The sequence below is a fragment of the Oncorhynchus mykiss genome, chromosome 22 (genome assembly GCF_057628025.1).
Source record: "Oncorhynchus mykiss isolate SJ-2025 chromosome 22, ASM5762802v1, whole genome shotgun sequence".
Lineage (NCBI taxonomy): Eukaryota > Metazoa > Chordata > Actinopteri > Salmoniformes > Salmonidae > Oncorhynchus > Oncorhynchus mykiss.
The window spans coordinates 14,277,305-14,303,388 of NC_143043.1; the positions used below are offsets into that span (position 1 = coordinate 14,277,305).

At 41.5% G+C, this 26,084-nt stretch overlaps 1 protein-coding gene across 4 annotated transcripts; it reads right to left on the minus strand.

Moving 5' to 3' along the window:
• Positions 1 to 1,221: 1,221 nt before the first annotated feature.
• On the minus strand, positions 1,222 to 25,772 carry egfl6 (EGF like domain multiple 6). 4 transcript variants are annotated; one of them, XM_021578933.3, is made up of 13 exons: positions 25,261 to 25,772; positions 20,813 to 20,919; positions 20,325 to 20,417; positions 19,329 to 19,448; positions 19,016 to 19,135; positions 18,436 to 18,570; positions 18,228 to 18,350; positions 15,993 to 16,061; positions 14,302 to 14,556; positions 9,972 to 10,049; positions 9,784 to 9,879; positions 9,274 to 9,536; positions 1,222 to 2,000 (listed from the first exon to the last, which is right to left on the minus strand). In XM_021578933.3, exons 1-13 carry the CDS (start codon positions 25,332 to 25,334, stop codon positions 1,893 to 1,895), a joined length of 1,641 nt encoding a protein of 546 aa, XP_021434608.2. In that variant the 5' UTR covers positions 25,335 to 25,772; the 3' UTR covers positions 1,222 to 1,892. The 4 variants fall into 4 exon arrangements, with proteins under 4 accessions (XP_021434608.2, XP_021434609.2, XP_090071695.1 ...); XM_021578934.3 differs by having other exon boundaries at positions 9,972 to 10,046; positions 25,261 to 25,756; XM_090215569.1 differs by lacking the exon at positions 15,993 to 16,061 and having other exon boundaries at positions 9,972 to 10,046; positions 25,261 to 25,705.
• Positions 25,773 to 26,084: the final 312 nt, after the last annotated feature.

Genomic DNA, 26,084 nt, shown 5'->3' on the forward strand with positions numbered 1-26,084 from the left:
GGGTCTGTAGTGACGCCTCTAACACTGAGATGCACTGAGAGGCTGAAAAAGGTTTGGTATTACTGCCCCTAAGGCTTTTCCACTACTCCCCCACTAATTTGTTTTAAGTGAACATGTGTTGCTTTCTGTGAGAATGAGTTTGGCAAACAGCGTTTCTCTAGCAGTAGTGCTGAGTGATTAAAGTCCCATGATAGTAGTGACTGCAAATGACTGCTTATTAACTATTATTTATTCACATTACTTTACATTAATAAAATATTTCAGTTGTTGTTTATGTTACATTAGTTTTATTTGACGACTTCATTATTTAATTCCAAGTCATCTCTGTCACGTCATGGCTGGTTGTGATACACCCTGGATTCAAACCAGGGTCTGTAGTGACGCCTCTAACACTGAGATGCACTGAGAGGCAGTATCACAACCAGCTATGATTGGGACTCCCAATCAAGGCAGGATGTGATACACCCTGGATTCAAACCAGGGACTGTAGTGATGCCTCCTGCACCAGATGCATTGCCTTAGACCGCTGCACCCCTCAGTAGCACTGTAATGCACTTTTGATGAAATCTTCATCAGTGCTCATTGAGTAACAATAACGTTCAAAACAATATTGTGAAAAAACATGCAACCCATGAATATAAACTGCTGCCTATACTGTCTGACAAAATCACTATTTTAGTAGTTCATAGTAAATAAGGCATACTTTCATGACTGCTGAATACCAACTATTAATCACTTAATAGTTGGTAGAAATACCTTGTGAAGCAACTGCTTTCTATCCCTCCCCCGCAAAGCAACTGCTTTCTATCCCTCTCAATCATGCATTCTCTCTTCTCTCCATCTATGTGTCTGCTCCACACAGAAGAGACAAGTAGGCGGGCTCAATGGATTATGGTCATTGTAGTTAAATACCATGTTTTCTGTGCGAAACTATGTTGAATATTGGCCAGTTGGAAACTACAACTCCCTACTACATCGCACAGTTCTAGTTTAATCTGATTTTTCTGTAGAGAAACTGTGCATCTAGCTCACAGATTTTTTTTTTTTTTCCAATTTAAGAATTGGAATTCAAATAACTGAACCGACATCAATAATTAGTTGTTTAAAAACCTACAAATAACAGAAATGTTGAGAGGTTGTGACCATTTTAGTATACATGGCCTCATAGACAAGCAGCTGGTGACCACAAGCAAAGACCATTAGAATGAAATATGGACAGAGTCCTTATAAAAACATGTTTTATGTATTACGATATGAAAGCGCAATTTACAGCAGTTTATTCATTGTTACATACACACAATATGATCTTAAAAACCAAGTAACCTTCAAGTGAAGACTTCTTGATTAATCTAAATATTCATATTTTGAGTTCACATAACTACAAGTCTACATTGCAGCTACCTGCAGTATTTCACTATCACTTAAAAAATGAAAAAGCAACACAATTTAGTTTTTTTGTAGACATTTTGGAGACATGCCATATTCTCACATATAAAAAACATGATATTTAATGTGAAAATAATTAAATAAAATGAAAAGTATTTGTGAACATTGAAATCCGCACTGTATATATGTGTCGGATAATTTATTTGTGGACGTTACTCTTTTGGTGGCTCAAATTAACAGAAAATTTCAAAAGCAGAGCCTTGGAAACGTGCAGAAACCCCTCCACATACCATTGCTCAAACCCTTATGCAACACTTTCCAACGTTGACAGCTGAACAATAATTGTTGCACATACAGTACAGAACAATACACCCTTAGTTTGGGATTATGAAGATGTGTGCTTGTTCTCAGAAAGGAGCAGACTAAAGGTAGAGACTTCTGCTCTGCCTCTGAGCTGTGTGTCAAACAAAGTGGACTGATTCTACAGTGTCACTGAGTTGAGCAGTTTAAATGATGGCAGAGTCTTCCTCTTGACAGGAGCCTGAGGTCAGCACCACGTTGTCCAGCCCAATCTCTCCCTGAACGCCATTCCCACGCTCAGCTTCAAAGATGATCTGCAGGATGAGAGCAAAGATGTTGATGAGGTGTTTTGGAAATTGGGACTCGTGTAGTGTATCTTGTTTGCTTCGACAGTGGTCATATTGGCAAGTGTGGTGATTAAATGAACAACCTCTCTAAACATTGTGCTAGTAAATACAGACAGTCATAGAACATATTGGTAAAGTATTCAGACCCCTTGACTTTTTCCACATTTTGTTACGTCACAGCCTTATTCTAAAATTGATTGAATTGTTTATTCCCTCATCAATCTCACACAATACCCCATAGTAACAAAGCAGAAATATACAATCCAAAATATTACATTTGCAAGTTGAAGACAGAAGTTTACATACACTTAGGGTGGAGTCATTAAAACTCGTTTTTCAACCACTCCACAAATTTCTTGTTAACGAATTATAGTTTTGGCAAGTCGGTCAGGACATCTACTTTGTGCACGAAACAAATCATTTTTCCAACAATTGTTTACAGACAGATTATTTCACTTATAACTCACTGTATCACAATTCCAGAGGGTCAGAAGTTTACATACACTAAGTCACATATGTCAGAGTCAAGGCCCGCGGGCCACATCCGGCCCGCAAGAAGGTTTTTTACGGCCCCTGGGATGATCTTGATTTATTATTAGAACCGGCCCGCAGCAAGCCGGCAGCCCGCAGATCTTTTACACGCACCAATACTACATTTCCCACAATGCAAAGGTGACGCACCGAGCAGTAGGCTGCTTCATTTCAATATTTATTGGCACAGCAGTCGTCAGCATCACAGTAAAATTAACTTTCAGATACCCATCAAAAATGGCAAAACGGAAGGTGGATACTGAGAACCGGGGGTTTCAAACAAGGTGGGAGTCGGAGTATATGTTCACGAAGGTAGCTGGAAAACCTGTGTGTCTTCTGTGTGGAGAAAGTGTGGCGGTACTGAAAGAGTATAATCTGAGACGACATTATGAAACGAAACACGCGGACAAAAACAAGAATATGGACATGGAACAAAGGCTACAAAAGGCAGAGGAATTAAAACGAGGCCTCAAATCTCGACAGGCTCTGTTCAAAAAAGCCAAATCACAAGGCCAGGCTGCTGTCAAGGCCAGTTTTATTTTGGCAGAAGAGATCGCTAAATCAGCCCGGCCATTTACGGAGGGGGATTTCATCAAAAACTGCATGATTAAAGTTTGTGACGAAGTTTGCCCAGAAAAAAGGCAACTCTTTTTAAATGTGAGTCTGAGCAGAAACACCATTGCCGAGAGAGTAGACCAGTTGTCCATCAATCTAAAAGAGCAGCTTGTGAAAAAGGGAAAAGATTTTATTGCATATTCCTTGGCTGTGGATGAGAGCACCGACATTTCTGACATTGCCCAGTTGTCAATTTTCATCCGCGGAGTGGACTCCAGCCTAAGCGTGACAGAGGAGTTTTTGGCTTTACGTCCTATGCATGGCACAACTACGGGGCATGATTTGTATGAAGAGGTGTCAAGATGTGTAAATGAGATGGAGCTGCCTTGGGAAAAACTTGTGGGTTTGACAACCGACGGAGCACCTGCGATGTGTGGACACAGGAGCGGACTGGTGGCGAAGATACGGGAAAAGATGCAAGAGGAAAACGCGACAGGTGAGCTGACAGCTTATCATTGTATCATACACCAGGAAGCGTTGTGCGGTAAAGCCTTGAAAATGGAGCATGTAATGAGCATCATCACGCGCACAGTTAACTTTATCAGAGCCAAAGGTTTGAATCACCGCCAGTTCAAGGCATTTCTGACGGAGTTAGAAACGGAGCATGGTGATTTGCCTTATCACACAGAGGTGCGATGGCTAAGCCAGGGAAAGGTGCTTCAAAGATGTTTCGAGCTTCGTGAGGAGATTTGTCTATTCTTGGACAGCAAAGGGAAAGACACAACACAACTCCGAGACGAAATGTTTCTGTGTGAAATGGCTTTTCTGTGTGACATTACGAGTCATCTGAATGCAATAAACTTGCAGCTGCAGGGTCGGGATCGTGTCATCTCTGATATGTACAGTACAGTGAAGGCATTTAAAACCAAACTGACTCTGTGGGAGACGCAGATGCGGAAAGAAAATTTGAGCCACTTTCCCAGCTGCCAGACCATGAAAGAGAAGCTCTCTACCAGTGCGTTCCCGAGCACACAGTTGGCTGATAAAATAGGTATGCTTACCACTGACTTTCGACGCCGATTTGCTGACTTTGAAGCACAAAAAAGCAGGTTGGAACTGCTCGGTAACCCATTTGCTGTTGACGTGGAAAGCTCACCACCAAACCTCCAAATGGAGTTGATTGACCTCCAATGCAATGATGCACTGAGGGAAAAATATGCGGCAGTGGGTGCTGCGGAGTTTGCCCGTTTCCTCCCCGGCACAATGCCCCAGCTGCGCATCCAGGCTGCTCAAACGTTGTCTATGTTTGGCAGCACATACCTGTGTGAACAACTGTTTTCTTTGATGAACCTGAACAAAACATCACACAGAAGTCGACTTACTGCTGAACACCTCCACTCAATTCTGAGGATTTCTTCAGCTCAGAGCCTTACCCCGAACATTGATGAACTTGTGGAAAAGATGGGACACCACCAAGTATCACCCTCAACCTCAAACAAGTGAACATTACTGTGCAATCACATATTTAGAGTTTTTACTCAGTTCAAGTTTAAAAGTTAAAATTTAATATTTGTTTTCACTGCATGTTACTTCTCCTTAAACAAAGTGTTGTTTTTGATTAATAGATTTTTGCACTTTATTTTTTTGTATTTCAATCCAATTATATTTTAAAAATATTTCAGTTGAGTGGATGATAGAAAATTGCTATTATTGTTTTTTCTTTGAAGTAAATTTAGCCCACTTTTGCTAAAATAGAAAATATAGTCTACTGATGGTGCCTTGAATACCGGTTTCTTTCATTTAATGTTCATGTTATGGGGATATTTATATAAAGGAAATTTGTCTTTTGTGTCTGTTGAAAATTAAAGATTACTGACAGAGCCATAAGAAAATATTGCTTTATTTATCTGATCATATTGTAATATATTTGTTAGGTTTTCAGTAGGTTCAATTAGGTTCACTAGACTATATGCGTCATTTAAAAATTTTTCAATGAACATTCGAACAGTCCGGCCCTCGTCTTGTAGCTGATTTTTTTATTTGGCCCTCCGTCCATTTGACTTTGACACCCCTGCACTAAGTAGACTGTGCCTTTAAACAGCTTGGAACATTCCAGAAAATGATGTCATGACTTTAGAAGCTTCTGATGGGCTAATTGACATAATTTGAGTCAATTGGAGGTGTACCTGTGGATCTATTTCAAGTCCTACCTTCAAACTCAGTGCCTCTTTGCTTGACACCATGGGAAAATCTAAAGAAATCAGCCAAGACATCAGAAATAGAATTGTAGACCTCCACAAGTTTAGTTCATCCTTGGGAGCAATTTCCAAACGCTTGAAGGTACCACATCCATCTCTACAAACAATAGTACACAAGTATAAACACCATGGGACCACACAGCTGTGATACCGCTCAGGAAGGAGATGCGGTCTGTCTTTTAGAGATGAACGTACTTTAGTGCGAAAAGTGCAAATCAATCCCGGAATAACAGAAAAGGACATTGTGAAAATGCTGGAGGAAACAGGTACAAAAGTATCTCTATCCACATTAAACGAGTCCTATATCGACATAACCTTGAAAGGCCGCTCAGCAAGGAAGAAGCCACTGCTCAAAAACTGCCATAAAAACCAAGACTACGGTTTGCAACTGCAAATGGGGACAAAGATTGTACTTTAGGAGAAATGTCCTCTGGTCTGATGAAACAAAAATAGAACTGTTTGGCCATAATGACCATCATTATGTTTGGAGGAAAGAGGGGGAGGCTTGCAAGCCAAAGAACACCATCCCAACCGTGACGCACGGGGGTGGCAGCATCATGTTGTGGGGGTGCTTTGCTACAGGAGGGACTGGTGCACTTCACAAAATAGATGGCATCATGAGGGATGACAATTGTGTGGATATATTGTGGATATATTGTGTGGATATAAAGCTTGGTCGCAAATGGGTCTTCCAAGTGGACAATGACCTCAAGCATACTTCCAAAGTTGTGGTATAATGACTTAATGACAACAAAGTCAAGGTATTGGAGTGGCCATCACAAAGACCTGACCTCAAGCCTCTAGAAAATCTGTGGGCAGAACTGAAAAAGTCTGTGCGAGCAAGGAGGCCTACAAACCTGAGTCAGTTACACCAGCTCTGTCAGGAGGAATGGGCCAAAATTCACCCAACTTATTGTGGGAAGCTTGTGGAAGGCTACCCGAAATGATAGACCCAAATTAAATAATTAAAAGGCAATGCTACCAAATACTAATTGAGTGTATGTAAACTTCTGACCCACTGGGAATGTGATGAAAGAAATGAAAGCTGAAATAAATCATTCTCTCTTCTATTATTCTGACATTTCACATTCTTAAAATAAAAGGATGATCCTAACTGACCTAAGACAGGGACTTTTGACTAGGATTAAATGTCAGCAATGGTGAAAAACTGAGTTTAAATGTATTTGGATAAGATGTATGTAAACTTACGACTTCCACTGTACATAAGTATTCAGACCCTTTACTCAGTACTTTGTTGAAGCACCTTTTGGCCGTGATTAGAGCCTCAAATCTTCTTGGGTATGAGGCTACAAGCTTGGCATACCTGTATTTAGGGAGTTTATCCCGTTCTTCTCTGCAGATCCGCTCAAGCTCTGTCAGGTTGGATGGGGAGCATTGCTGCACAGCTATTTTCAGGTCTCTCCAGAGATGTTCAATCAGGTTCAAGTTGTCTTGGCTGTATACTTAGGGTTGTTGTCCTGTTGGAAGGTGAACTGGCTACCCCAGTCAGAGGTCCTGAGCAGGTTTTCATCAAAGATCTCTCGGTACTTTGCTCCATTCATCTTTCCCTCGATATGGACTAGTCTCCCAGTCCCTGCTGCTGAAAAACATCCCCACAGCATGATGCAGCCACCACCATTCTTCACTGTAGGGATGGTGCTAGGTTTCCTCCCAATGTGACGCTTCGCATTCATGACAAAGAGTTCAATCTTGGTTTCATCAGACCAGAGAATCTTGTTTCTCATGGTCTGATAGTCTTTTAGGTGCCTTTTGGCAAACTCCAAGCAGGCTGTTGTGTCTTTTACTGAGGAGTGGCTTCCGTCTGGCCACTCTACCATAAAGGCCTGATTGGTGCAGAGATGGTTGTCCTTCTGGAAGGTTCTCCCATCTCCACAGAGGAACTCTGGAGCTCTGTCAGAGTGATCATCGGGTTCTTGGTCGTCTCCCTGACCAAGGACCTTCTCCCCCGATTGCTCAGTTTGGCCGGGGGGCAGCTCTGGTTCCAGATGGGGGCCACTGTGTTCTTGGGGACCTTCTATGCTGACACAATCCTGTCTCGGAGGTCTACGGACCATTCCTGCAACCTCATGGCTTGGTTTTTGCTCTGACATGCACTGTCAACTGTGGGTTCCTAAATAGGCAGGTGTGTGCCTTTCCAAATCATGTCCAATCAATTGAATTTACCACTGGAGGTCTCCAATCAAGAAACATCTCAAGGATGATCAATGGAAACAAGCTGCACCTGAGCTCAATTTCGAATCTCATAGCAACCGGTCTGAATCCTTACAGTACCAGTCAAAAGTTTGGAAACACCTACCCATTCAAGGGTTTTTCTTTATTTTTACAATTTTCTACATTGAAGAGTAATAGTGAAGACATCAAACCCATGAAATAACACATATGGAATCATGTAGTAACCCAAAAAAGTGTTGAACAAATCAAAATATATATTATATTTTAGATTCTTCAAAGTAACCACCCTTTGCCTTGATGACAGCTTTGCATACTCTTGGCATTCTCTCAACCAACTTAATGAGGAATGCTTTTCCAACAGTCTTGAAGGAGTTCCCACATATGCTGAGCACTTGTTGGATGCTTTTCCTTCACTCTGTGGTCCAACTCATCTCAATTGGGTTGATGTTGGGTGATTGTTGAGGCCAGGTCATCTGATGCAACACTCCATCCCTCTCTTTTGTCAAATAGCCCTTACACAGCCTGGAGGTGTGTTGGTTCATTGTCCTGTTGAAAAACGGATAGTCCCACTAAGCACAAACCAGATGGAATGGCGTATCACTGCAGAATGCTGTTGTAGCCATGTTGGTTAAGTGTGCCTTGAATTTTAAATCAGTCACAGAGTGTCACCACTAAAGTACCACCACACCATCACACCTCCTCCTCCATGCTTCACGGTGGGAACCACACACACAGAGATCATCCGTTCACCTTCTCTGCGTCTCACAAAGACATGGCGGTTGGAACCAAAAATCTCAAATTTGGATTGTTCAGACCAAATAACAGATTTCCACCGGTCTAATGTCCATTGCTCATGTTTCTTGAGCCGGTTTCATCATAGAGCTTGATGGTTTTTCCGGATTGACAGACCTTCATGTCTTAAAGTAACGACAGGCTGTTGTTTCTCTTTGCTTATTTGAGCTGTTCTTGCCATAATATGGACTTTTTTACCAAATAGGGCTATCTTCTGTGTACCACCCTACCTTGTCACAACACAACTGATTGGCTCAAACACATTAAGAAGGAAAGACATTCCACAAATGAACTTTTAACAAAGCACACCTGTTAATTGAAATGCATTCCAGGTGACTACCTCATGAAGCAGTTTTTATTTATTTATTTTTATTTAACCTGTATTTAACTAGGCAAGTTAGTTAAGAACAAATTCTTATTTACAAAGAATTCTCTGGTTGAGAGAATGCCAAGAGTGTGCAAAGCTGTCATCAAGGCAAAGGGTGGCTACTTTGAAGAATCTCAAATATATATATACTTTTTTGGTTAGTACATGATTCCATGTGTTGTTTCATAGTTTTGATGTCTTCCCTATTATTATATAATCTTTAAAATAGTAAAAAAATAAAGAAAAAACATTGAATAAGTAGGTGTGTCCAAACTTTTGACTGGTAGTGTATGTAAAATAGGTATTGCTGTTAATTTTTAAAAATAAATTAGCAAAAATCCTAAAAACCTGTTTCAATTTGTTGTTATGGGGTATTGGGTGTAGATGAGGAAAACAATTAATTCAATCCATTTTAGAATATCGCTGTAACGTAAGAAGGGGTCTGAATACTTTCTGAAAGCACTGTACCATTATCTGCTGACATTGTCAGCATTCTATATGTGTCCTTTATCACTCTAGATGTTTGAATGGAATGGTAACTTACAGATTCCGGGGCCTGGTTCTTCCAGGCCACAGTGAGCAGTTCTGTCTGCCAGTCCTGGTCTTGGCTGCGGCTCTGCTCCCACACCGGGTAGGCATTGTTGTTCAGCAGCACTCGCAGCGAGCCCACCTGTTTTCCAGTGACGCGGTAGTTGAAGGTGAGGCAGAAGCTTCCCTGTTTGGCCCGGTCACTAAGGAGCAGCTTTAGCCTAGCCTGGTCCTTCTTCTCCCCCAGAAGACCTCTCATAGCCATGTAATACTCCATACCTGGGGGTTAGGGATCAGGGAGTGGATACAGGCTGATCAGTGATAGTCGTTAACGTATGACTAACAGCTATTTGGGTATGCATAGATTAAGCACAGCAAAGAGCAATTTCTGGAAGATAGATTCAGATGATCATGTGGATAATAAAATATTTACCTTATCGGTCATTGTATAAACCTATATGCATTTACATGGCAAATATAGGAGGCAGAAATACTATTAATGCGCCATTAGCATTATGATATGTACCGTTTTCATGGTAGGACACGCTCCAGTCGACGTTGTCGTCCTTGTCCTGCACCCACTCACAAGCACCCTGATCAAAGTTGCAGTCCATGAAGAACTCTGGAAGGCACAGTCAGATGTCAACGATTCACAGTAATTAGAAAGGTATTATTTCTTACCCACCTTATGTCAACAACTAAACCAACGATTACCTTCCTGGGCTGGAGTTATTTCAATCTCTTTGACTTCTGTTGGAGGACCAAATACCGACTCAAAGTCCTCTGGATCTGCTTCGGGAAAGAGAGAACTCTGTTATAATATGGTCCATCAAATGTCAAGATAATGTAGTTCACTTCCACTGAAAGCACAAAAAGGCAAGACATAAGACAAGAGATATTGAAACAGGATATTAACCACCTTAATTAGTGTGTAGGCATAACCTTGTCTAAACAGTTATGAATGCTTAATATAGCTCTATCAAAACATGCCATTTCAGTTCCAAGCATTCTTCTGAAAATATGTGGTCCATGAAGACCATCCAGATGATTATGCTGTGGAAAGATTTCCCATCATAAAACAAAAGCCAGTCAGGGAAGTGGAAGCCTGCAAGTGGAAGCCTGCCCTGTTGACATTTAGGATATTATAACTGAAGCATCTTAAAGCTCTCCCAACAAACGTCCCCCTTCACTGAGTTGCTCTAGACAACCAGATGTACAGCGGCTTTGCTAATTGAACCTGCCCAGCCAGAGAGGGTTGGGGTTTGAGGGGATTTGAGGAGCTGATGACAGACTCTCTCTGTCAGGGAGTCAGGTCTGTTTGCTCAACAGCTGTTCTGGGGGATGATAATAAAAGGCTCGGAGCCTCTGCACCCCCCACCCCCCCACCCCCCACCCCCCCACCCCCCATAGTGAATGGGGAGTAGAGGCGCAGGGAGAGCTGTGTGTATCCCAAGGCGCTCACATGGCGGCAGAGTGGAATTCCTCCATGGAGCTGATGAATGTCTTGGGGCCTGTCTCCTCTTGCTATTTGAGTCATCCTGACGAAGGCTCAGGCTGCTGTCTCACTTGTTTCCTTAAAGAGATCAACATTAGCGGCGAAGGCAGCCTTGTTACTGTCTCACTGAGAGGCATACCATCACATGTGATCCTTTGCCCACACTCATCTTAAAATGAAGAGCCAATAATAATAATAATCCTAGCTATCTAAACCAGATAGCTACAGAGGCAACTTATGTGCATGTTCGTTTTATCCCAAGAGCTATAAGCTCCACTGTCTTTGAGGCCATATGTTGTATCTGCACAGAATAATCGATTTGGCATGAAAGGCATATTTCATTGCTTTAATGCATCCTGGCCTCATTATACTCATCTCTATTCTACGGTGTCTCCTCAGCAGTGGACGGCTCATAATAATGGCTGGAACAGAGCGAATGGAATGACATCAATACCTGTGTTTGATGTATTTGAAACCATTCCACCCATTCCGCTCCAGCAATTACCACCAGCTCGTCATCCCCAATTAAGATGCCCCCAACCTCATGTGTTCCTCATGATATGCTGGGGCGGCAGGGTAGCCCAGTGGTTAGAGCGTTGGACTAGTAACCGCAAGGTTGGAAGTTCAAATCCACAAGGTACAAATCTGTTGTCATTGAAAATAATAATTTGTTCTTAACTGACTTGCCTAGTTAAAAACATTTAAAAAATACATATTTCTTTCCCACAAGTCAAATTAAATGACCTTCTCTTAAAGGGTTTCTACTTGCTTTTCAACTTTCAGTTTCAGCCCATGGCCAGAGAAGGTTAGAGAAGTTATTCTGTTTGACAGTTTGACTGATGGCCTCAGTGCGTCCACCTCTTTCCCAGGCTTGGCTGTGTGGGATTGTCACACCGGTATTCAGCACAGCTGTTTTTCTGGCCTTAGTTTCCTTCCAATGGTCAATGGCAAATGGCAGGGGTGAAACAGAATACTATTTCAAACACTAGGACCAGATGTAGTTTATTACAGCAACCAACATGCGTAGAGCATGTTCTGAACTATACGCAGCATTTAACACACAGCGTTTAACCAGTGGTGGAAAAAGTACCAAGTTGTCATTCTTGAGTGAAAGTATAGATACCTTTAAAGAAAGTTACTCAAGTGTCAGCCAGTAAAATACTACTTGAGTAAAAGTGTAAATGTATTCAGTTTTAAATATACTTAAGTATCAAAAGTAAACATGTAAATCACTTACAATTCCTTATATTAAGTTAATCAGATTGCTTAATACCATTTTCATGTTTTTAGAATTTATGGATAGTCAGGGGAACACTTATTTACAAAATACTAATTTGTGTTTAGTGAGTCTGCCAAGCCAGAGGCAGTAGGGATGACCATGTGTTATCTTGATAAGTGCGTGAATTTTACAATTTTCCTGTCCTGCTAAGCATTCAAAATAAATATAAATACCCCCCCAAAAAACTTAAGTAGTACTTTAAAGTATTTTTACTTAAGTACTTTACACTAATGCATTTAACAGTAACTTAGTTAAACTCCATGGTTGAATATATTCACTCTCTGCTACATCTTATTTAGGGTTGGAGGTAACACATAACACTGGAAGAGCTCTTCTAGCATAAGCTAATGTGTTGTTGTCTTGTCTTCCAACCACATTGGCTATTTATACCTCACAGGATGTGTTGTATTTACAACATGTGAATCTAATATGTGAAAGAGGCCATTCTCTGCTTACCAGGGTTGGGCTCAATTAAACATTTTGGATTTGACTCCCATTCAACTCATGAGTTGAAATTCAAATTTAATTGGACATACCCCACAGGATGTAGAATTAGAGTTTGAGTGACAGGAAGTAGAATTTAAGTCAGTGCATTTCAAAGAAATTCCACTCAGCCATAGAACATGACCCTTTAACTGAATCTGACAGGTCACATTGCCAGATACCAAAGAATATATCACATTTCTCTAAAATCAATGTTCATATACTCCTTTAACTTTAGTGCTTAGAATAGCCAGTTTTATTTCCACCAACCATTGCATTTATTTGGCTTCTTTTTAAAGGCATCTTGAGGGTTAAATTAATGCATTCTGGGAAATGTTGTATTTCCCTCATATTTAACAGAATTTAAGTGATTAATGAAATATAATTACTTAGAATATTTGCATACAGGTTTTGTTATGTTTTCCTTGAACATTCATTTCAACAGTTTCCCCAAAAATGATATGCACGTATATAACGACATGTTTAATGATTTACAGTATGTAGAATATTTATATTTGTATAGACTATACCTATATACAGAATAGAAGAGGGATTGTAATTGTATTGAATTTCACTTTAAATTCAAAATGTACTACTTCAATTCAAATTCAAGAATTGAACTAGAATTTGAGGCATTCTCAATTTAATTTGAGCCCAACCCTGCTGCTTACTGAGAATTAGCTTTTCAATCCAAGCCATAGACCTACTCAATGCCCAGAACATGAAGCAACAGGCTGAATCCTGACACACACTCAGGTCCAGGGCTTAGAACTGACCTTTTATTGTGGAATGGTAATCCTCAAGCTTACACTGCCTGACAGACTGACATCACATTGCAGCTTTGAGATGTCTTTTAAACAAGGTTAGAGTCAGAACCGTGGATCTTTAAAGGAATCCAAAGCACTCCCCAGTCCTTGCTGTCTCTGAATAAAACTGTCAAGTGACAGTGGACCATCTGACTCCTATAGATAAAAATAAAAGCTCAGATGTTGTTTATACATAGTTTCCTAGACATGTGTGCATGCATATGTGTGTATATCAAGTAGAACTGTGTTTGATAAGCGATATCGATTTTATTGTATACCTCAGGTTTACGTCTAAGACACCTAATAAATAGTACCCTTCATTTTAACAACGGCGATGAGTTTAACTCCCTGGCAGTTGACAAGAGATACATAGGACAGATAGATAAGACTTCCTTCAAGCAAGGCCAAGAAACCTGAGGCCAGCCGGCCAGAGAACTGTAGAGTCAGGTTTGGAAGGGGGAGCTGTAATTAGGCCAGACCTTAGACTCCATAAATTCCCCCTGTCTTGAGACATCTGTAAAAGATGTCCAGAGAGGATATACTGTGGGTCTCTGTGAAGGCATGGGGGTAGCTAATAGAAAGAGTAGACAGATGGGCAGCAGGGTCATAGGGTCGTTGTAGGCTACACTAACCCTCACAGAACAGAGCATAGAGCAAAAACCCTGTGATCTAACCTATCTTTGACTGGTAGAGATGTGTTTGAGAGCATCCTGTTTAGTGTTCTATGCGGCCATAGAACGTGTAACCATAATATAACTGAGTGAAAAGAAGAGTATACATCACAAAGTTCTTGCCATTCCTATTTAGGTGACGCAACTGGGGGACAGTGTTTCTGAGTAACTATGAGTGCTACACACCACCACAGCAGTAATGGTGTGTGAAAATCCATACGATCAGTGTTGGTGTAATCAGATTTGGGACCACCCACAATGGAAATAAATAGGGGGATTAGTGGGGAGGAGTTAGGGAAATGAGGCTTACTGAAAACATCTCCTCTTGGATTGAGTTGGTTGTCCACATCTGCCTCCTCTTCCTCCTCTTCCTCCTCCCCTACATTAGTGAAGTCCACCTGGCCCACCTTCTCTGAGCCACCGATGTAGGTCTCGCCATCGTAGTCGAAGGGCTGCATGCGTATCTGAGGGGGGACGGTCACCTGGGGCTCGGGGATGACGTTCTTGATCTGCTCGTTGTCCAGCTTTCCTGGCAGTCTGGGCCTCACTGGGGAGTCTGGTATAGCTACAGGAAGAAGAACCAGGTCAGACCTCTGGAACTACAATCACAGGTGGAATCTGATGCAGTTATACCAGAGTTTAGGCATAAATCCTGTGTTTATACAGCCATTATAGTTTATAAAGCCATTATAGTTTTTAAAGCCAAAACATGTCAGAGAGTCATGGGCATTTTTCTTAATGACTTACCTTGTTGTCTTTATATAATATTATTATTCATTTTTTATTGGCCCACCCACCAATAAATGGACAAAAATAAACGTTGTTTTTACATCTTTTAATGAATAATTCATCTATTGCAGCTAAATCTGCAGAGCTGAGATGGTTGTATTCCCCTTACACATAACATTATGTTGGTGGCAAGAATTTTGTATAATAATTTAAATAGAAAAACTCTTAAGTTTTGGATCAAGCGTTGTTTTGTATTTAAATTCATAAACCATGTGATATGGAATCGGCACATCGAAATTCTCTTCCCAACTTTTTTGCAACCTATATGGCACTGATGTCAACATTTTGGTCCATAAATGAAACTGGTTTATTTTTCTATTCATGACAAAAAAAATGTTGTCTTTAATAAAGGACAGACAAACAAGTTCCCCTTCCTCTAACCTTCTCCATTTTTGCTGTAATGCTGCAATCAGTTGGTTGTAAGTTTGGATAGAACGAACTTTTCCATATATTTTTTGTTAGCTGCACATGTGACATAACTCAATTTTTCCTATTCATAATATAATTAACAAAGATCATTTAAAAAAGGCGATATTTTGAAAAAGGTTCAATTTTCAGGCCATTTTTTAACAAGGGGTCAACCATTCTTACCAAGGGGTGAGCCATTCTTACTAATCTACTGGAGAACCAGTTCAGGTGTAAGTATAACTTTTGTCTGACATGCTTTAAGTGAGGTTTAATGCTGTAATATTGAATAAGTTTAACCCCCCCAAACTCATATTCATTATATACATAAGCATGTTTAAGTATTGTTTTTGCTCGCATCATTTAAAAAACCAATAGCTCGGCGTAACCCTAAGAAAATTGGTAAGCTGGGATATGACTAAAGAATTCATTAGACTTACCTTGTTCATTGAAATACATGTGTTTATTTTGTGTAAACGTGTTGTCATAGACATGAAAGATGAGCACATAGAGTAGGACAACAGACAGAAATATCACACTCCATGCATGGGAAGCATGACAGCCAGCTTCAGCCATATACTATGTATGTACTTGCAAAGTCTAAAATGTTTTCATGCTGACTTCTACATGGCAGATGAAGCTGTGTGTGGTGCGGATAGGATGTAGCCAGCCTTGAGCCATGAGAGAGGGAAGGAAGGGGGAGTTCACAAAGCAACAGTGGTAGGTAGGAGGGGGGTGGGGGACGCTGCAGGGCGAGGTGCGAACAGAGGAAGTGGAAAGCCTTGTTGCATTCCATACACATCTCACCATTGAGGAAATTATCATCTGCACTGCCTTTGTCTCCCTGGTCCCACGAGCTTTGATAAAAGGGTTTGACTACAAAAACATAAAGGCATCTTTGTTTACACAAAGCCATGGCACACCTATCATGTCACCTAGGCTACATCAGCTAGTGCCAACTGCCTGGTTCAGAGAGTGCACTGTGGCTCCTCTGCGACAGACAGACAGACAGACAGACAGACAGACAGACAGACAGACAGACAGACAGACAGACAGACAGACAGACAGACAGACAGACAGACAGACAGACAGACAGACAGACAGACACAGACACAGACACAGACAGACAGACATGCCTCTCCTTTCCTCTGTCTTTCAGATGGCTGGGTTCGGTAGAACAGCAGATATTTACACAGGTGTAATTTGAATCAGGGGCTCTCCCTGAGTAACATCTGTAGAGTGCAGGGGTTGTCTGAAAACAGGAAACTGGCTTTGGCAGTGCTGATGTTTTAAGAGCACAGTTAAAATATGCTATGGTGAAATAACTGTCTGAGAGACTTTTCACTCTTGTATCGGATATAAAAGCTGAATATACAGTTGAAGTCGGAAGTTTACATACCCACCCACCAGGTTGAAGGCATTAAAACACATTTTTCAACCACTCCACAAATGTCTTGATAACAAACTATAGTTTTGGCAAGTCGGTTAGGCTACTTTGTGCATGACACAAGTTATTTTTCAACAATTGTTTACAGACAGATTATTTCACTTATAATTCACTGTATGACAATTTCAGTGGGTCAGAAGTTTACATACACTAAGTTGAGTGTGCATTTAAACAACTTGGAAAATTCCAGAAAATGATGTCATGGCTTTAGAAGCTTCTGATAGGCTAATTGACATCATTTTAGTCAATTGGAGGTGAACCTGTGGATGTATTTCAAGGCCTACCTTCAAACTCAGTGCCTCTTTGCTTGACATCATGGGAAATCAAAATAAATCAGCCAAGACCTCAGAAAAAAAATTGTACACCTCCACAAGTCTGCTTCATCCTTGGGAGTAATTTCCAAATGCCTGAAGGTACCACGTTCATCTGTACAAGCAATGGTACGCAAGTATAACACCATGGGACCACGCAGCCGTCATACCGGTCAGGAAGGAGACACGTTCTGGTTCCTAGAGATGAACGTACTTTGGTGCGAAAAGTGCAAATCAATCCCAGAACAACAGCAAAGGACCTTGTGAAGATGCTGTAGGAAACAGGTACAAAAGTATCTATATCCACAGTAAAACGAGTCCTATATTAAGATAACCTAGAAGGCCGCTCAGCATGGAAGAAGCCACTGCTCCAAAGCCGCCATAAAAAAGCCAGATGGCAGTTTGCAACTGCACATGGAGAAATGTCCTCTGGTCTGATGAAACAAAAATAGAACTGTTCGGCCATAATGACCATCATTTTGTTTGAAGGAAAGGGGGGATGCTTGCAACCCAAAGAACACCATCTCAACCGTGAAGAACGGGGGTGGCAGCATCATGTTGTGCTTTGCTGCTGGAGGGACTGGTGCACTTCACAAAATAGATGGCATCAGGAAAATTATGTGGATACATTGAAGCAACATCTCAAGACATCAGTCAGGAAGTTAAAGCTTGGTCGCAAATGGGTCTTCCAAATGGAAAATGACCCCAAGCATACTTCCAAAGTTGTGGCAAAGTGGTTTAATGACAACAAAGTCAAGGTATTGGAGTGGCCATCACAAAGCCCTGACCTCAATCCCATTGAAAATGTGTGGGCAGAACTGAGAAAGCGTGTGTGACTCAGTTACACCAGCTCTGTCAGGAGGAATGGGCCAAAATTCACCCAACTTATTGTGGGAAGCTTGTGGAAGGCTACCGGAAACGTTTGACCCAAGTTAAACAATTTAAAGGCAATGCTACCAAATACTAATTGAGTGTATGCAAACTTCTGACCCACTGGGAATGTGATGAAAGAAATTAAAGCTGAAATAAATCATTCTCTCTTCTATTATTCTGATATTTCACATTCTTGAAATAAAGTGGTGATCCTAACTGACCCAAGACAGGGATTTTTTAAAAGGATTAAATGTCAGGAGTTTTGAAAAACTGAGTTTAAATGTATTTGGCTTAGGTGTATGTAAACTTCCGATTGTGGCCCCCTTGCACATCAACAACTTTTCTATCAAATGGTTTTTACTCTAAGAATGTTCTGATGATTGATGAATAGTAAATCTGTTCAGGTCTCACCAGAGCATTCGAAGCCACTGCCACGGAAGCCTTGCTTGCACTTGCACTTGTAGGATCCCTGAGTGTTCAGACAGACTGCATGGTGGCTGCACTTGTGTGTGTTCGCCGCACACTCGTCATTGTCTGAAAAATACATTTACTGATCTGATATCTCCTCACAGATTGTTTTAAAGTAAATTGTTGCATGTGAAATGATTGTATACCTTACCTACACAGTCATATTTCCCACTAACATACGTCAGATCGTAGCCATTCTGGCACTTGCAGTAGTAGCTACCAAATGTGTTGACACACTGTCTGTTGTATGGGCACAGGTTCATCCCAGTTACACATTCATCAATATCTAGGCATAAGGAAGGAAGGGAGGAAGACAGACAGATTTGAATAAACATGGAATGACCAGGTTCTGTTTTCTACATTGAAGCATAGGGTTAAATATTTGGATCAATGTCAACCATCCCTGACTGACACTTTAGTTTAGCACCGCAATGGGACAATGGCTCCCAATCCACACAAGTAGATTTGTGGGAAGAAACACTACCCCATTTTGTCCAACCGGCAGATGATTAAGTTATTATGTGAGAAGCCTTGAGATGGAGCAGGAATGTGAAACCACATAATGGAGGCTTCACAGAGCTTTACAAAGCTCCAACATGTTGACCCCTTCTGATTGTGTTCAGTAGCTGCTAATCTATGAGGTGGAGTGGTCCAGTGAGAACCAGCATGAACTCCTCATGAAGTGATATACTGTAGTGTCAGGGTTGGGGGTCCAAGGTGGTGGTACTCACCCACGCAGGTCCTCTCGTCTGGCCCCAGCTGCAGACCTGCAGACGGGCAGAGACAACGGATCTCCCCCTGTACCTCCTCACAGCCATACTGACAGTGGGCCAGGGAGCACGTCCTGGAGTCTACACACACACACACACACACACACACACACACACACACACACACACACACACACACACACACACACACACACACACACACACACACACACAGAAAAGAGAACTTCTTAAACAGTACTGGTACAGTATAAAACTAACACACTTTTTTGAGTGAATAGAAGCAGGTAAAGTAGGGGTTACAGTGCCCACTCACTGGTGCAGGAGCCATCAGGCATTAGGGTGTATCCGTTGAGGCAGTAGCACATGTAGCTGCCATGGGTGTTCATGCAGCGATGCTCACAGGGACGGGGCTTCAGGCCACACTCATTCAGATCTGGACAGAGAGACAGACAGTCGTCCTGAGTTATGTACTTCAGGGATATTTATGGCCATACTATATTAGTTTGTAATCAGAAATAATGCACCTGTGGCTTCTATTAGTCTATGTTGGCTTCACCTGAGACATCAAACTTGAATATTGTCCCATGGACATCATATCTTACGTGGTCCCAGGGGTAACATATTGAATACATTTTAGGTTTCTCCAGATTAAGTATTCTATATAGCAGAAAATTAATAGTTTGAATAGTTTAGATTTTTTGGGGGGGTTGTATAATTTGATTTACACAACATTCCTACCACTTTGAAGAAGTAAAATATTTTTCAGAAAACGTGAGCATGCATAACTATTCTCCACAACATTTTGCTTGGTTGTGTCCCTTGCTTAATGGTATTGCAGACTCTGGGGCCTTTCAGAACAGGTGTATATTTACCGAGATCATGTGACAGATCATGTGACACTTAGATTTGACACAGGTGGACTTTATTTAATTAATTATATGACTTCTGAAGGTAATTGGTTGCACCAGATCTTATTTAGGGGCTTTATAGCACACATGCACGCACCACTTTTCCGTTTTTGAAACAAGTTATATTTTTAATTTCACTTCTCCATTTTGGACTAGTTTGTGTATGTCCATTACGTTACATAAAAAAATAAAAAGTACAGGTTGTAATGCAACAAAATAGGAAAAATGCGCGTGAATACTTTTGCAAGGCACTGTATCAGGGGCTTGTGAAGTAGAGAGGGATAACTACAGAGGCAGGCTACAAATCTGAGCTGCAAGTTGATCTCCATAAAGAGACCACTTTGGCTCACATTTCTCTGAACTTTGACCCTCATTCTATTGACTCTAGTTACCCCACTGACCTTGATTGCACGTCTTTCCGGTGTATCCCTGGTAACACTTGCATTTGTTGGGGCCAACACACTCTCCGTGCTTGCAGCCATGTTCACACTGAGCTGGTAAAGCATTCAAGGAGAGAAATACCACCAGCGGCAATAAGAGGAGTTATGCAGGTTCACTGAGGTTCAAACATGCCAGTTTTACTATCCCAGAGGTAATTTAGTCCATATTTCTTCTGGTGCAGGAAAATACCCAGCCACAAAGAATAACACATGTGAAAACCCATTATTGTGGAGAACAATTTGAGTTCTTAAACTTGAGGTTTCCATTCATTGAATATCTATTTACAGTATACAATATTTTCATTCAACGAAACAAAGAAAAAGTTAAATTGATGAGCAGAGCTATACAAATACATTTCTATTCGCCATACAAACAAGCAACATGACAAGGTCAAATACAGTACATTTTGACTAAATGTAATCACAGCTTGTTTTGTTGAGATGCTTACCTTCACATTGTCCTTTGCTGTTCTTTTTCCAGCCATAGCAACACTCTAGTCTCCTGCCAAAGCGACATACACCTGGTTGGCCACCGGCGGGGACTTGTCTGCGGTGCCTGTGCACATAAAGGACAGGGGAAATAGGTGATACACAGCTCTACCCTGTTAGATCTTTGGTTCCATTCCTTGAGGGCCAGTTGAATCATGATCATAACTTGATAATGGATTGCAGAATAAAAACTAATACCAAAATAAACACAACTTGCAGTAAATATGCATCAAAGAGAGAAGAGAATTGGATGACTAAATTAGTGTACCCCAAAGACAAACAAGCCCAAACAACCCCAGGTGCCCCAAAATATACCAAGCAACCTCAAACAACCCCAAACGGGTACCTGAAAGTACCACCAACTTTTATAGATCTGACCCAGGAGAATGCAGTGAAAAGTAGTGAAAATATAGGTGGGAATCAGATAGTTGTGAGAATTTAAGCGTAAATGCATATTTTTTATATTATTTACAGTATACATATTATCTTTGACAGATTCCCTGAGGCTCAAATGTTGATCAATAAGGCTTTTTTTTTCATTTCAAGTGCATTGTCCAATAAAATATAATGCACAGGCTTTATCCAGACAATGCCTGCCTTCTTTATTTTTAAAAGCTTAGATAAGGTTCCACACAGGGCCCCCCCAGGGGTGTGTGTTTATTCCCCTTCTGTACTCCCTGTTCAGACACGACTGTGTGACCACGTAGACTCAAACACCATCATCAGGTTTACTGACGACATGGCGGTGGTAAGCCTGATCACCAACAGCGATTAGACAGCCTACAGGGAGAAGGTCAGTAACCTGGCGATGTACCTAAGATACCTTTTTGTGGTACTTTTGGGTACCTGTTTGTTTTTTGGGGTGTACTTTGGGGGTACAGGTTTGGGGTCCTTTGGGTTACATGTTTGGGCTTGTTTGGCATACTTTGGGGTACCTGTTTGGAGTTGATTTGGGTTACTTTGGGCAGTGTTTTAGTCACTAAACCTCGAGTCAGAGTTGAGTCCCAAGTCCATTGTGCTCGAGTCCGAATCGAGTCACGAGTCCCTATGGCTAAGTCCGAGTCGAGTCCATGTCAGAGTCAAAAATGGTGGAGTCACGAGTTGGGGTACTTTGTGGTACCTGTTTGGGGTTGATTGGGGTGATTAGTACAGTGCATTTGTAAAAGTATTCATCCCACTTCGCGTTTTTCCAATTTTCTTGCATTACAACCTGTAATTTTAATGCATTTCTATTTGGATTTCATGTAATGGACATACACAAAATAGTTCAAATTGGTGAAGTGAAATGAAAAAAATAACTTGTTTCAAAAAATTCCAAAAAATAAAAACGGAAAGTGGTGCGCGTATATGTATTCACCCCCTTTGCCATGAAGCCCTTAAATAAGATCTGGTGCAACCAATTACCTTCAGAAGTCACATAATTAATTAAATCAAGTCCACCTGTGTGCAATCTAAGTGTCACATGATCTGTCACATGATCTCAGTATATATACACATGTTCTGAAAGGCTCCAGAGTCTGCAACACCACTAAGCAAGGGGCACCACCAAGCAAGCGGCACCCTGAAGACCAAGGAGCTCTCCAAACAGGTCAGGGACAAAGTTGTGGCGAAGTACAGATCAGGGTTGGGTTATAAACAAATATCAGAAACTTTCAACATCTCACGAACTATCATTAAATCCGTTATTAAAAAATGGAAAGAAAATGGCACCATAACAAACCTGCCAAGAGAGGGCCCCCCACCAAAACTCACGGACCAGGCAAGGAGGGCATTAATCAGAGGCAACAAAGAGACCAAAGATAACCCTGAAAGAGCTGCAAAGCTCCACAGCGGAAAATGGAGTATCTGTCCGTAGGACCAATTTTAGCCGTACACTCCACAGAGCTGGGCTTTATGGAAGAGTGGCCAGAAAAAAAGCCATTGCTTAAGGAAAAAAATAAGCAAACACGTTTGGTGTTCGCCAAAAGGCATGTGGGAAACTCCCCAAACATGTGGAAGAGGGTACTCTAGTCAGATGAGACTAAAATTGAGCTTTTTTGCTTAAAAAAAGCAAACCCAACACCTCGAGAACACCATAGTGGCAGTATCATGATGTGGGGATGTTTTTCCATTGGCAGGGACTAGGAACCTGGTCAGAGTTGAAGGATGGCACTAAATACAGGGAATTATTGAGGGAAACCTGTTTCAGTCTTCCAGAGATTTGAGACTGGGATGGAGGTTCACCTTCCAGCAGGAAAATGAAGCTAAGAATACTGCTAAAACAACACTTGAGTGGTTTAAGGGGAAACATTTAAATGTATTGGAATGGCCTAGTCAAAGCCCAGACCTCAATCCAATTGAGAATCTGTGGAATGACTTAAGTATTGCTGTATGCCAGCGGAACCCTTCCAACTTGAAGGAGCTGGAGTAGTTTTGCTTTGAAGAATGGGCAAAAATCCCAGTGGCTAGATGTGCCAAGCTTATAGAGACATATAGAGACTTGCAGCTGTAATTGCTGCAAAAGGTGTCTCTGCAAAGTATTGACTTTGGGGGGGAGTGAAAAGTTTTGCATGCTCAAGTTCTGTTTTTTTGTCTTATTTCTTGTTTGTTTCACAATACAAATATTTACATCTTCAAAGTGGTAGGCATGTTGTGTAAATCAAATTATACAAACCACCCCCCAAAAAATATATTTTAATTCCCAGTTGTAAGGCAACAAAATCGGGAAATGCCAGGGGGGGTGAATACTTTCGCAAGCCACTGTAGGACACATCCCCCGGCTACTTTTTGGTGACATTTGACAACATGTAGTCTAATATAGGCATCTCAAATGCATCTTTGCAGACACCCCAGCTAATTGTGGCCCTAATAGCACCGTGGCAGTGGTTTGGAAAACTAACAGGCCAAATCAAATCCCCCCCGGCTCCCTCCTATAGGAAGAAAAAGGGGGCTCTCTATGGAGAGCAGACAGCCTGACAGGATGTAGGTTACAGATTGGGAAAAGAGCATATATATATATATACTCTCTACTTACACTTAATCAGTCACTCCTTAAAGTCCTTACAGAGTTTCATGAATAACTCAAGCAGGAACCTATTCCCTCCATTTTCATGACCCTCATCTGATTACACTTAAAGTGACCGTCATCAAGTCAGCACTTTGGAAATGAATGATATGGATTGAATTGCACATATATTTTTTCTGTAAATTAAATTGGGATGGGATATCAATCTGCTGCTTCCCCTTTCATTGCTTGAAGTGCAAGGATCATAAAATAACTTTGACTTTTGAAGCACACACCTGGCTGGGGAAACCTTCTGATCTGAGGAGCCCTCTAACCTCTAGCCCAGTGCCAAACTCAAATGGCCCAGATATTTGGCATTCTGGCGTTCCCGTCATGGCTTCCTAAAAGCAGCCCTGGCTCAAGGGGACTGGAAGAATCTGAGACCTGGTAGAAATCAACCAGAATAGCCTACAGGAGGAGAGGGCTAGGGGCCCCTAAGTGTGACAGGTGTCCTTCGGTGATTAACAGTGCCATGAGCAACATTTAGCTGACACAGCCCCCATACCTCACATAGTCCCTGGCCAAGGCGCAGACAGACTGAGAGTGAGGGCATGCATTGCACCAAAACACCACTTTTCCCATTATTACATATTGAAACCAACTGACATGCCTGTGATTGTCATTAGCTAAACTGAGTCACCCTGGATAAAAGTGGCTGCTAAATTACTAAAATGAGCATGTCACATGTCTCAGTAGTTAAAATTAGGATCAGGCTACTGGTAATGGCAGTTCAATAAGAGGCGACTTCTACTTGAGCAATAAGGCACGAGGGGGTGTGGTATATGGCCAATATACCATGGCTAAGGGCTGTTCTTATGCACGACACAATGCGAAGTGCCTGGATAACTCCCTCAGCCATGGTATATTGGACATATAACACAAACCCCAGAGGTACCTTTTTGCTATTATTAACGGGTTACCAATGTAATTAGAGCAGTAAGAATACATGTTTTGTCATACCCGTGGTGTACGGTCTGATATACCACGGCTGTCAGCCAATCAGCATTCAGGGCTCAAACCACCCAGTTTATAATACTGTATAAGTAATGGAATATAATGCAGTTACAACACTTAAAACACACAGCTGTGTCTGCTAGTAGCTGCTAGGAGTGTTAGCTAGGGATGTGACAATTGCTTTTGCAGTGCTGTTCCCTTGACCCTGCAGTGGAATGTCCATACTGAATGCTCTACTATCCAGATGAATCATACCAATAAACACTGAGCTTTACACCTGCTGCAGGCATCAGAGTGAACAGATACAATGACAGCAGCATGAACTATATTAAACTGTATGAACATTTATATCTCTCTGACAATCGTTTCCTACAGCAGCACATAGGATTGATTGATTGATTGCTCACTTACCTGTTGGCGTCTGCACTTCCAGAGGAAATATAGAACAGGAAGAAGAGTGCACCGATCCAGCTGAGAGTCTGCATGTTTTTCACAGGGTACAGCTCACGTTCTCTCACTATCTCTCTCTGTGTTTCTCACAGAAGCTCTCACTCACTCTGTTTCTTGCTCGGTGGTGCTCTGCTCCTCCCAAGGGCTTGCTATTGCTCCATGCACTAACACAGGGGTCCCAGCCCAAGTCCCAATTGAGTCTAGTGTTTCCCCACCACACACACACTCCCCTCTAGTAAGTAGACTTTTCTCTCTCTCTATTCCTCTCTCACTCTTTTTCACTCTCCTGATAGAAGCCTCTGTGATATGTATCCTCCTCTTCCTTCTCTCTTCTCCCTCTCTCTCTGATTCCTCTTCTACCACTCTCTCTCTCCCACTCTCTCCCCTACTCTCTTTCTTTCTCTCTCTCTCTGCTGAAATTCCAGAGGTAGGTTTTCATTACAATGAGTGACACTGGGGTGTGAGCATGGTAAGGAGTTTGGAGTGGTAGAGGGGACGGGAAAAGGAGTGGAAGGGGGTCAGCCTGTAAGTTGAAGGGTGCACCAGACATCTATACTGGTAAACCCAATCCAGAGACATATGATTGATGATAGGTTTCCTGCAATATTTCACCAGCAGGGACAGATATGTGATCACCTTTGCAACTATACTTAAAGTACATAAGGAAGTGTAGTATTAAATACCAGATATATGTACAGGAGGTCTGTGAACTTCACCTATATACTTGCCCTGACCTGGTGTTAAAAACAGTGTTTATCTTTTGCTTCATGATGATACAATTCCTA